This window comes from Magnolia sinica, chromosome 17, assembly GCF_029962835.1.
Source record: "Magnolia sinica isolate HGM2019 chromosome 17, MsV1, whole genome shotgun sequence".
Lineage (NCBI taxonomy): Eukaryota > Viridiplantae > Streptophyta > Magnoliopsida > Magnoliales > Magnoliaceae > Magnolia > Magnolia sinica.
The window spans coordinates 1,435,375-1,448,857 of NC_080589.1; the positions used below are offsets into that span (position 1 = coordinate 1,435,375).

Sequence of the window (13,483 nt, forward strand, 5' to 3'; positions counted from 1 at the left end):
TTCCGTTTAGGAGTACACGTGGCATGGATATTCGCTCATTTCGAGCGAAAATCACAGCGATTGGACGATCTAAACATCAGATTTTTCGCACTGAAGTTGGTCTTTCGAATTATCATTTTTTAACCATCCATTTGAGAGTCTTATATTGGATGGAATTAATCATAATCTTATATAAATTTGATATTATCGTCCATCCATTGTTGTTCCCACGATTTGGTCGGTTTAGATTGGCATTAAAACGTGCCACTTGCAGAGAAGACGTGCTGTAGCATGCTAGTAAGTAGTGAGGTCGCATTGACCGGAAGAGACGACTTTATATGTTTATTATGTCACTTGTCAGTTCTTCTCTGCAGGGTATTTTTGTCATTCAACTGCGTAAACGGCGCTTGGCCTGCAATACGTGAAAAACCATAGCGATTCGCGCAAGATGAGATTGAACAATTGAACAGCAGCACACGTACGAATTTACATACGTGTGTGGAATCTGAACCATGTATCAGGTGGCACTTTATTTTAAAATTCTATTTTCCTAAAACGAGGCTGATCAACTCATCAGAAAAGTACCCATTGACGTTGACTTTAGACCGTTGATGATTATCTTTTCCTAACCGTCTATTTTTCTTGATGTGGACGGACAGATGGTTGGATTTGCCTGATTTGTTGATCAGGTCACCTTACAGTCGTAATGTGTGCCACGTTGTCACACGCCCCGTGATTCACCTTTCTCGTTAACATTCCTTCGCTCAGATCCATGTTTTATGTACGTTTGCCATCATTTTGGAAATGGTGTTGATGCATTTTACCCACATGTGACACCCATGAATGAATGTCCAGACCATCTAAAATTTGGGAAATTTTTTGGATAGATTTTATCTCTAAAATCACACTATTCAAGAAATTATAATCATCCAATTGATGGTTACCAAATGAACGGTTAGAATTAACACATAAGCCGTTATTTGCATGGTCTGGATTTCCATGGAACAATTCCCTGTGAACAATTGAATAGCCAACGACATTTATAAATGGTGGCAAACTACCACCGGAATCAATTCCCCTACCCAAGGAAAACTCGTCCAATCTACTGGACCCTCAATACCAATATGTTGCTCTATCGAACATACATTCTGTAACGCTCAGATGATCGGAACCGTCCATATTCTGGAAACCAATCTATAGAGGCTTCCTTTAAAAATTAGACTAAACTAATGATCCAACCCATACTGTATAGAAAAACGAAACTCGAACAATGAAATAAAATCTCAAAAATCAATGGTGAGGATCATCACCAAACTGTAATTTCATCCACCGACGGTTCAAATGATCAGACGATCTCGACATAAGTGGACCCAGGTACATTAGTAACACGCGGGATAAAAAATTCCTGCAAGGGCAGTTTGTATATAACCTTTCTGGGAAATCGGGACTCTCTCGATAGGAATCCGAGGCGAAGAAGGAAAGCAGGGCGAAGCGAGAAGAGATGGATGCAAAATCAAAGACAGAAGAGCTGGACACGCCATTACACGCAATAGGGTTTGAGATCGAAGAGGTCTCACCAAAAAGGCTCACTGGCCGACTCAAGGTGACCGCTGCTTGTTGTCAGGTGAGAGTCCTATCCTCTTTTGAACTCTTTTCTTCAGGCCGGTTTCCCTGCGATTACGAATCCTAGTAGGATGTGGTTATTCATCTGCGTTTAAAAGTCATTCGCTTGGTTTGTTCTTGTCTATTCTTATTCCCTGTACACATGATATACGGCCCACCGTATTTTTTATGGCATCCAAACCGTATATTACATGAGTCCTGCTGCGATGATGGGATGCCCCAAAAAATAAGGCCCATCTAATTATTTAGTGGGCCACTCCATAGGGATTAATGGACAACCGTCAAATTCATGTGGTGAGTTGTATGATGGTTGGATCGACCTTACTTCTGGGGTATTTGTCTTTCATAGTGGGGTGAATCTGTTGAATGGGTTGGATGATGCGGTGGTAAAACTACAATGAGCCTATGCACGACCCTTTGAGTCGTGTTTGTTTTAGGTAATGATGGTGTATGCCTTGAGTCTTGCGTTTGGACGGAAGAAAATCTATACCGACAGGCTGTTTATGATGTCTGAAAACGGGTCAGTACCTGTAGGGCTGTACAAGAGCCGAGTCGAGTCGAGGTGGGTCAAGCTTGGCTTGGCTCGTGCTCTCCTCGAGTTCGAGCTCGAGCTCGGCCTTGAGCTTACCTTTGGATCTTGGATTGTTTGCTAAACCTTTCGAGTCGAGCTCGGGCGAGCTAGTGGATCGAGTCGAGGCGGGCTTACCTCGAGTCGAGTCGAGTCGAGTCTGCTCCCAACCCGACCTAACTCAGCACCCAACCTGCACCTGACTCAACCCAATAACCCGAACCAACGGGCCCAACCCCCAAATCAAATATTTAATTAATAATGTGTGTGTGTATAGAGTCATGCTCACCTGCGCGCCTATGCACGTGTGCATTTTTGCACATGTGTCATGGGCGTCTAATCCGAATGGTCCATGTGATGCGGAATCCCATGAAACCTCAAGGGACAAATTTTTACCTTGATCTAAAACTGGTGGGCCATAGCAAGGAGAAATGCAAATCAAGGGAGGAAGTTGTTTTCATTTTTCATGGCCCACTAGAGTTTTGGATCAAAGTAAAAATTGGGCCCAGAGTGTTTCATAAGGTGGTGCTTCACATGGACCGTTCAGATTTTGGAGTCAAATCACATATGATGGGTTCTTAAAAAAGTTCGCACGAGTTCTGTGCAAATGCTACGCACCAGTTCGCACCGAACTCATGCAAACTTTTTTGAGAATTCATCATAGGTGATGTGACTCCAAAATCTTAACGGTCCACATGAAGTAGCTCCTCATGAAACCCCCTGGACCCAATTTTTAATTTGATCCAAAACTTTGGTGGGCCATGAAAAATGAAAACAGTTTACTCCCTTGATCTGCATTTCTCTTTTCTATGGCCCACTAGAATTTTAAATCACGGTGAAAATTTGCCCCTTGGTATTTCAAGGGATTCAGCATCACCTTTACTGTTCGGATCATATGCCCATGACACGTGTACGTAGGTGCGCACATGAGCATCACTCTCTCTCTCTCTCTCTCTCTCTCTCTCTCTCTCTCTCTCTCTCTCTCTATATATATATATATATATATATATATATATATATATATATATAAAAGATAGAGCCATAGAGGGTATCTTGTTGTTTGGGCTGAGAGTGAGAGAGCGCGCTCGGGCGAGTGCAGGCCGTATGGCTGAGATAAGTTGGGCAAACGCTGGGTCAAGCTCGGGTGAGTGGCAGAGAGAGAGAGAGAGAGAGAGGAGCTCAAGCGTGGTGAGTTAGGTAATGAAGGGAAATGGTAAGAAAGGAATAGACGGGTATAGTATGGTTTAAGTTTTATGTTTATTTTTTAATTTTTAAATATAATATAAAATATATTCGAGTTGAGCTGAGCTCAAGCTTCGAGCCGAGCCAGGTTCGAGTCGAGTCGAGTCAAGCTCTACTATGTTCGAACTTGGCTTGTTTTCAGAATGAGCTGGGTCATATGAAGCTTGGCTCAACTCAAGTCATCGTTCGAGTCAAGTCGAGCTAGATCGAGTCAAGCCGAGCGAGCTTTTCGAGCCATCTTAGCTCCCTAACTACGTAGAACTCAATTGCCCACGAAAGCGTAAAACAGGAACACCTTGAGACAAAGGATGGGACCACCATAATGTTTGTGAGAAATTAACCTCTTCATCTATTTTCTAAGATCATGTCAAGACATTGCCCAAAAATAAAGCATATTGATGTAGAGCGTGTGCAGATAATTTCATGGCCAAGATGGACCATAAAAGGCCCGATCGAAGACAGAGGTGATCCGGACCATCAGAACTTAAAACGGATGTATCTCGCAAACTAGAATGAGTTATCTGACATGCCTATGATTTTGGGGGTAGGACGAGCTACTTTAGCCACCCAACCCCACTACACTAGGTTGCCCACGCCGAATTTGTGAGATTCCATTAGATTGATGATCGAAATCCCTGTTTATTTTCGTTTTTACTTTCGTTGGGCTTTGAGTTGTGTCCAACACGAAAAGTGCTTAGAAAAATTAGGGGAACATCATGGTTCGGCCAAATAGGACACTTATTATTTTTGGCCAAAAACCATGTGCATTAGTAGGAATCACGACCGTCTATAAATAATAAGTTTACTATTGATAGTAAATCACGATTTCTAGGAGTTTTAGTTATAATTTAATTCTGAAACTTCTTCCTAGGGTTTATGTTATAATTTAAGAGGTTGTAAGCTCGTTCTTCATCATCAATCAAATTATTGTGAATTTTATTAGAATTATTTTCTATTTTCTATCTCTCCTCGTGGATTCAAGGTATCGAGTTCTGTGGATTCGAAACAGTTATCCCTCTGAGGAAGACGGTGCTCGACCTCTACATATCCTCCCCTGCGTCACAGATCTAAAACTCAAATGGGTCAGGAAGCTAGGTGGAGCCCATCATGATGTTTGTGAGAAATTCATGTCGACCCTCTGTTTTTTCATATCATGGTAGGACACGGGCCAAAAAATGAGGAATATCCAAAACTCAAGTGGGTCATATGATAGGAAAAAGTAGGTAGAGAAATGATCACGGCTGAAACCTCCCAGGGTCCACCGTTATGTTTATATCTCATCCATGCGGTTCATAAGGTCATTCCTACTGAGATGAACTGAAAGCGCAAAAATATTAGCCTAATCTAAAACTTCTTTAAAAAATATTAGCCAGATCTAAAACTTGTGGCCCCACACATTTAACAATGGATGTTAAATCCTCATTGTTTCTTATTGTGCATCCCACTTGAGTTTAGGGTTATTGTTGTTATTTCAATCTAGGTCACATGATTAGTACAGGCGTGCCAGAATTGAATATGCAGTTCAATTCAAACCAAATAGAAATACGTCGGAAGTCGACAGTATATGACTGAGCTCTAATAAGACTGGTCACCTATTCAGCTACTTGCATAGCGTTGCTTAAGATGATTACGCGATTGTCAATTGGACTTCTTCCTTTGAAAATGGGTCACCCATCTGCCTTCTGTACAAAATGACTTTTATCTTTAGTACAAATAAGACAAAAGGAAAATTATTACAGTCGGCTACAGAGAACAACTGTATAACAGCTCTCTAGATGGAAAACTTTACTTGATACTCGAACTAAATCCAGCGTATGAGTGTTAACTCAAATTATAGCTAAAGTTAACAACTACTTGATTACTGTTAGAGATTACACTAAAGAATGTAAATGATAGATAACAATAAATATTACACTAAGGAATGCAAACGACGGATAATCGAATAATAATTGAAAGAAAAATTTGGTTTGGTTGATATGAGACGATCATTTTCTGCTACATTCATTTGCTATTTATAGTCTTACACTGATCATCCGGATGCTTCCCACTTTTTGACGGTTACTGTAACTATTTTAGTACTGCATGACCTTCTAGAGACTTCCATCTAAACTTGTCACTTATCGTAATAACCGCTCCAGGCTTCCTTACCAACTCGACCGCATTTCACTCAGCTGCTCGGTCGACCTCCTGGATGACTCTTAGCCGCTTGGTTTATTTTTAAATTCTTTTCAACTGCTTAATGTCTTGTTATCCCTGTCAGTTGTGATTCCGTAAAAAACATTCCAAGTATCCTTGAATATCTTTAGTATGTTATATCTTACTCTTGTTATAACATATATTATTTTTAATTGAGTTTTTCAAAAACAGTCATAAATAAGGTACAACAAGGGTTTGCCTCACATTTTGGGCACATATCTTAACATGATTTGGCAAAACTAATGGATTGGGTGGATTTCTCACAAACATCACATTGACCCTACCTAGCTTCTTGTGGTGGGCTTTGGAAGGAATTCCTCATCCTCATTACCTAATGAGCTGTTTTTAGAAAATTGTTAACGAATTCAAATACCTGGTCCATTTTGTCAACTTACCCTAAAAGCTCATGCAATTACATGTAAAAAACACAACACCAAAGAAATATCTCAATTTTTATTTTATTTTATTTTTAAGGGATGGTACTTTTTCCTGACTATAGAAACACTCCTGGAGACTAAAGAAAGATATTGATTCTTAATGATAAGCATAGATATGAATATTGGTATTGTATCATCACAAGCCTATACGCAATACAATACAAATCGTACTGGCCTGATGTAAAAAATTGATGATGTGGCCCAATATGTCCACAACAACTCATTTTAAAAAAAAAAAAAAATTCATTTATGTATTCTCTTCTCTCTGTTTTTTTTTTTTTTTTTTTTTTAATTTAAACTATGGAATAAGTTTAAAAACTCATTTTCGGCCAAATCTAAACTTATTTTGGGATCAAAGAAAATGATTTGAAAGGGATTAGACTAACTGAAGCCTAGTGGACCATTATGAAAAAATTCGGAAAGAATGATAAACTTCTACTTTATTTTTGATATTTTCATCTTCTTCTTGTTGTGTTTCAATGTAATGTAATGAACCCTAGTTCACCCAATCATGCCTGATTCGTGTTTCATTAAGGCCCATTTAGTTGACTTTTAACAAGTCAAACTGATAGACAACATTCTCATAAAAAAATGGTCCGATACACTATCATATGCACGTTCAAAAAACAATAAATAAATAAATATTTAATATCTTATTGTTCTCTTTTCTTCTTCTTCTTTTTTTTCCTGATATTTTTCTTAATTTTTTTTGCTTCGACCATGACACCTATACTTAGTATTGTCAATATCGACATTAAGAACCATGACCATAAGTGAGGATAACACTAAAGAAACTATGGAATCTCTCACCAGAATTTCTAGGAATGAAAGTATTTCTCTATGAGTGGTGATTGAGAGAAGAGTGAAGCATATCCAAATCTCACGTGGACCATAATAAAGAAAACATTGGTAATCGACCATTAAAAACTTTTGGATCGAGCTGATATTTGTATGGTCTCTTCGTCCAAGTCTTTGGATGGAAAATAAACATTCCGGTTGCCCCATGAAGTTTTTAATGGTGGGCATTCAATCACGACTGTTTCCTGTGGTATGGTCCACCTAAGATTTGGATCTGCTTCATTTTTAGGATCATGCCCTAAAATGAGCTTTCAAAATGGATGAACGGTGTGGATGTAAGTCACATACATTACAGTGGGCCCCACAATTAGGGATCCACCCAAACCGCGCCGGATGGTATTGCTATTGCATGATGGGGGCTACCAACCACAGCTTGTGAACCAAACCATCTCTCCCACCAACGTGCTACTTATGCAGGACATCGGTACCATTAAAGCAGTAGACCCTGCTATAAAGATCACGGGCCACAAAAATCAGGAAGGTCCGCTCATCATGTGGGCCCCACTGTTTTAAATCAACGGACAACTGTCCGTTTGACTTAACGAGCGGATCAACCTGATTTTTGAGAAATTTGATTTCCACGGTGGGGCCTATCATTTTAATGTTACGGATTTCCTAAATAGGTGCCAATTTGGAGAGATAGAAAGCACGGTACCACGAGTTGTGGTACAGTTGCCTGTAGGTGATCAGTTCTCCTCCCATATCTGCGACTAATATATTTGGGTGGCCATGGATCATTATCAGCCGTTCAAGGTATTGCATGGTGGGATATCTGCCCTAGTTGCCGAGGCTCTAGCCAGTATAGGGGCCCACGTGGCATCAGGCTTCAAGAGAGTAGCTGGGGTACAGCTCAGCATCAATCATCTGAATGCGGCCCAGCTTGGAGATGAAGTCGTGGCAGAAGCCCAGCCGATCAAAGTGGGCAAAACAATCCAGGTCCGCCAATGTCATTCCCTTCCCTCTTTGATCATCCATTTCTTTTTTATTTAAGACTCTTTGAGAGCCGTTAGATTCCTTGAGGGAATGCCTAAGGTGGGCCATAGAAGTTAGTCCTTGTTAGGGACTATTTCATACTCTGGCCGAGCATGACACTTGCTACTATGGCACTTGGAAATTGTACATGTGACGTGGATTTACTCAAATTAAACTAACTTATGGAACCCATCGTGCCTCACTCATTTTTAATCCATCCACATCCAATGAATGTCCATCGATCCAATGGCCAGAAAAACAAATAAGCGTAATTTTTGGTTCATGATACATCTAAATTGGGACCCATAATTTGGACAGTCTAATTCGACTTGCTTTTGTGTCACACATGCAGTTCTGAGCAATTCTATGGCCTGTGTATCATCCATCACACCAGGCCAGAGTATCAGAGTTTTTCTCTTTTGCATTCTCTGATGGGTATCATCCAGATCAGTTTGTCCACACATATACATGAATACAACCCATCGGTCATCACTTTTTTAAAATGCCAACTTGATACGGGGCAATTAACCACTTGCTCTAGAAGCTCATGCTGATAGAGTATGGTGAATTAATCCCTTTATTTCATAACTCAAGCTCCACATCATATGGGTTAGGACTTCGGTACAATCCCCTTCGTGGACCCCACATCACATGGGTACCGGGAGGCAGATTGCGTACCGAGTAAACTCTGTGGGGTCCATTATAATTTATGTATTTTATCCAATCGGTCCATACATTTTACCAGATGATTTCAGGTCCTTATCCCAAAAATGAAGCCTATAATAAGCTAAAATGGACCACACCACAGGAAACGGTGTGAATTGAATGTCTACATTTGAAAATTTCTTGGGGGTAATAGAAGTTTTGGATCATGCTCACATTTGTATTTTCCATTCGTCCATATTTTTGTGATCTCATGAGAAGGTCGGATGACAAATAAATATCACTGTGGAGCCTAGCAAGGTTTCAACGGTGGAAATCATTATTTCAACTGTTTCCTGTGGTATGGTCCACTTGAGCTTTGGATAAGCTTCAATTTTGGGCTCAACTGCTAAAATGAGCTTAAAAAACAGATGAACGGTGTGGATAAACCACATACATTCACTGTGGGCTCAACAGAGATTACTCAGAATTCAAATTCTTGATACTGCCTCATAATGGTGGGGCTCGCCTCTGCCCACCCCGAGTGTGTCCCCGTATCTCACTGGTTACCTCACTGGTTACCCCACTCGAGCCTGGTGTGAAAATGTCCTTGCATTACAACTACTCTCACGAAACATCAGGTGGTGGTGGGCCAGATGAGTGGACCATCCTGAATTTTGGGGCCCATCTTGATAAGTAAGGCGGCTCATGTCCTCTTATGTTGATGATATAATTATTTAACTGATAAGAAGACTGGAATTTAAAAAGGTATGGGAGGTGACGCTGTGGAAGATTGATCCATCAACGGCAGAGAATAGAGTGGTGGTAGCATCATCAAGGGTCACTCTTCTTTCTAACATGCCTGTGCCCCCACACACAAGGGATGCAGGAGAGATACTCAGGAAGCATGCCAAGCTATGACTCATGTACCATACTCTTGCTCCGGTGGTAGACTCTTAGGAGTTTCAACACCCAGTCAAGGGTTCGAGTATCCATAGGTGGTGAAATCCCACTATAGCATGAGTATGTGGGTATGTGTGCGTGTGTTATAAATAAATAATTAATTAAAATGTACCATTTTTCCCATGTATTTTTCTTCTTTATATTTGACGACTGAATCCAAGTGCTGTAATTGGTGTTTACATGCATGCATGCATTGATACATGTATGCATCCATACATAGACAAGTCCGTGGGAAGCTTTGCCAATAGTCGTTTCACCCTTTTCTCCGATATGTGCCACATGTTCCATTATCAATTTATAATTCTACCGATATCTATGTGAGCAAATGTATCAAACATGTCTGAAAGTCACAGACATTTCTCTAAATAGGGTGTTTGACAAACAACAGTTAATATAGCAGAATAGCCTATCCATATGATAGCCCAAACTCTCTTCTTCTTCTTTTTTTTTCTTTTTTTGTTTTTTTTGTTTTTTTTTTTTTCTCTGTAAAGGTTGATTGGATGAACTTTGATGGATAATCAAATAGGCCCTAAACATTCATTGATTGTCTTTAGATGTTTGTTTGGCTGCGTGTATTTTATGTGCATTGGTAATTACTACAAGATCCATGTGAATTGGAATCACCAGTTACATTTGGTAGCTTATAATTAGAATTGCAATCCATATAAATGCGTTTAGTAGCCTATATTAAAAATGCATTGGTGGAGAGAGAGAGAATACTATAACTTACACATAAGTGATAATCAGAATCAATATAAAAAAGGAATCACATGGTTTTATTGTAATTTCCAAAAAGGAGATTTTTGCTCCCAAGCATACCAAATATCACCGATTAGATGGTCCAAATGATCCCTAGGCATAAATAGGGCTGTGTTTGCCTTTGGTAATTGATTTAAGTAGCTATAAAAGACATGACTTGTGGAGGGTGGGGTGGTGGATTTAATTCAAACCATCCATCTAGTGGATGGCCTGTGGGTGGGACATGCACCGAACAGAATGAATAGTGCCCTTCAAGTTGAGAGTAGATGAAAATGGGTCACAAGGTACACATTTGACAGTTTAAAAAACTGATGGATGGCGTCGTCCATTCAGTAAGAATTACAACCTTCGACTGCTCATAACCGTCGATAATCTATGAGCAAGACCCACTCGTAGGATGGTCTGGATTGATCCAATTACAGGCGATTATCATCTTAAACAGTAATGATATAGAGTTCATTCCTTCATCTGGAATGTCTCCTTTTTCTCTCTCTGCTGTCTTGTGCTCTCTTCCATGGTACAGTGGTCCACTTCTCAAGTACTGAAAATGTGTCATTCCTGAATTTATTTTTTCCATTTCGATCAGACGCTAGAATTGCCATCTTGATCACTTGAGCAATCAAAGTGTCTCTAGCCTCCTCGACTGCATGTTTTATTCACTACTATCAGCACGTAGAGGAGTACACGAGTCGAACCGACAGCTCAACTTGGCTAGGCCACTAGCTGACTCCAGCTCAAACGTAGCTTGGCTCGGTCCTCGAGCCTAACTGGCTAGCTCGACTTAGTTCGGTCAGCAGCTCGGGCCAGTTTGAGCCGAGTTCGTCTGTGCAGTATTTTCACAAACACATACAGTGCACCTTCAATTTCTCACTGTATGTAAAACAGTAGCGGCAGTTTTACAAGTATTTCATCAAACACTCGGTAGGCAACATCAAAATCAAGACACAAGGGTATTTGTTTCATATCCATACCTTGCCACCAGCTGACACTTCATTGAGTCATTTCATCAAACACTTGGTGAGCAATATCAATATCAAAATAACCGAGTCACCAAACTAGTTCGATCCGAGTTCGATTCGAGTTGGGGCTCAATCCAAGTCGAGATGAGCTCAGGCAAAGCTCAAACCAAGTTCGAAATTTTTTCGAGCTCAAAAAATCAGCTCAACTTGGCTTGAACTTAGTTTTGAACCAAGTCGAATTGAGCATTTTCAAGTCAAGTCGAACAAGCTAACCAAGCTACCTCGGTTCATGTACAGGCTTAGCAGACATTGAAAATGCTCATCAAATCATGGTGGGCTATCTATACAGTGATGTGGGTTGTTGTGTTTGAAAAACACCATCACCCTCTTATGTTCTCTTTTGTTTCCAAAAACAAGGCTAATCCAAAACTCAAGTGGGCCACACCCATGCAATAGTTGAAATGGGACAATTACTGTTAAAACCTTTCAAAATGTGTGCAGGGCCCATAATGTTTTCTATATGTCATCCCCACGAGTTCAAAAGATGCGTCCCACCGGAATGAATGGACACCCCAAAATTCAGGCCATTTTAAAATTAAGGTGGACCTCACCCTCCCTGTGATTTTAGAGATTTTAGGTATGATTTTACATGGTATGTCCATATATGAGTTTTCAATATGCCTGATTTTGAGAGCCAAGGATGAGGGGGCGAGGACAATGGATGGATGAAATATCATTCACACATCACAATGGGCCACAGACATGACACTGTAGGTTAAGTGGGAGATTTTAGAGAATCTTTGATCCACGTAAGAAAAGGATCGAAAGTTTAAAATAGTCCAACCTAAGAATTTCTTAAGCCTATTCCCTCCATCCATCCATCCACAATGGAGTCTCTTTACATAAATGGTTTGATCATTGAAACATGATATAGATATTAGTAGAGTTGTACACGAGTAGACTTAGCGCGGTAACTCGCTTGACTCGGCTCAAAAAAGCTCGACTCAACTCGGATCGAAACTCTATTCGAACCGAGTCGAGCCATATTTTGGGAGCTCAGAATATTTCTAGTTGAGTCCAAGCTGGACCTAGCTCGACTCAGCTCGACTTGACTCAGATCAAGTTTAAGTGAGTATATAAGGGTTTTTAAAAAAACCTTCAACGCCCGACCCTACCCATTTTGCCCAACAGCAACCATAACCCCATTTGCCCCTCCAAATCGCCCAAACCGGTCATCCGTTCACCTAATACTCTCGGACGATCTCCTCTCCCGGCAATATTCCTTCTTCCAATATCTATCCAGATGATCTCCTCTCTTGAACGAAGTTTACTCTCGGACGATCTCCTCTCCCAAAGTGAGTCATCTCCTTCACTCTCTCTCCGGTTTTTTCCGGCGAGCAACATCCGTTCGAGTAGTGGAACCCATTCGACCAGCGACCACTGGCCGGACGAACATCTAGTATAGTCCGAACCCATCCGACCAGCAACCACTGGCCAGACGAACATCTGGTATAGTTAGACGGTATCTCTGATACAGTCGGAGCTTAGCTCGAACTCGGCTCGAACTGGACTGAGCTATTGTTCTAAGCTCGAAAGCCAAACCGAGCCCAACACGAACTGAGACTCAAGTTGTCCGAGTCGAGCACGAGCTGGGCAAAGCTCGGCTCAGCTGGACTCATGTACACCTCTAGATACTAGAGTTCCTTTAAGAATCTAGGGCTGTCAATGGGCCGGGCCTGGCTCGCCTCATGTTAGATTTTGGCTAGAGTATCATGCCTGAGGGTCAAGCTCAGGTTTAAAATTGAAGCCCTCAGCCAACCCATTAGGTTTTGGGATGGCAATTTTATAATATACCAATCTCTCTCTCTCTCTCTCTCTCTCTCTCTCTCTCCCTCCCTCTGGGGCCCAGGCTCGGGCTTGGGCTCACGCCCTGCACAAACATGTGGGGCCAGACTATTTTGGCCTATCACAGGCCTGGGCTGTGTTTGGGCCTACGTTAGACAATGCAGGCCGGACTTGGAAAGAGCTCCGCCAGGTTACCAAACTTGGCCCGTTGACACCACTATTTAAGATACACATGTACATGAAATGGAAACTGTGAGCTTACAAGTATCTTTGAAATGTCTGTTCTTTTGTACACCTAGGCCCAGTTAATGATTGCATCGAACCAACCGTTCTGATGTCTGGGACATCTACATGGTCCGAGCCCAGACCTACATATCAAGCCAAACAGATCAACAGGTCAACATCCGGCAAGTGGGCCAGCTGAGCAAAACTTTGATACT

At 41.1% G+C, this 13,483-nt stretch overlaps 1 protein-coding gene across 1 annotated transcript; it reads left to right on the top strand.

Moving 5' to 3' along the window:
• The first annotated feature begins 1,395 nt into the window (after positions 1–1,395).
• On the top strand, positions 1,396–9,900 carry LOC131231217 (1,4-dihydroxy-2-naphthoyl-CoA thioesterase 1-like). Its single transcript, XM_058227337.1, has 3 exons — positions 1,396–1,603; positions 7,648–7,839; positions 9,286–9,900. Exons 1-3 carry the CDS (start codon positions 1,481–1,483, stop codon positions 9,436–9,438), a joined length of 468 nt encoding a protein of 155 aa, XP_058083320.1. The 5' UTR covers positions 1,396–1,480; the 3' UTR covers positions 9,439–9,900.
• Positions 9,901–13,483: the final 3,583 nt, after the last annotated feature.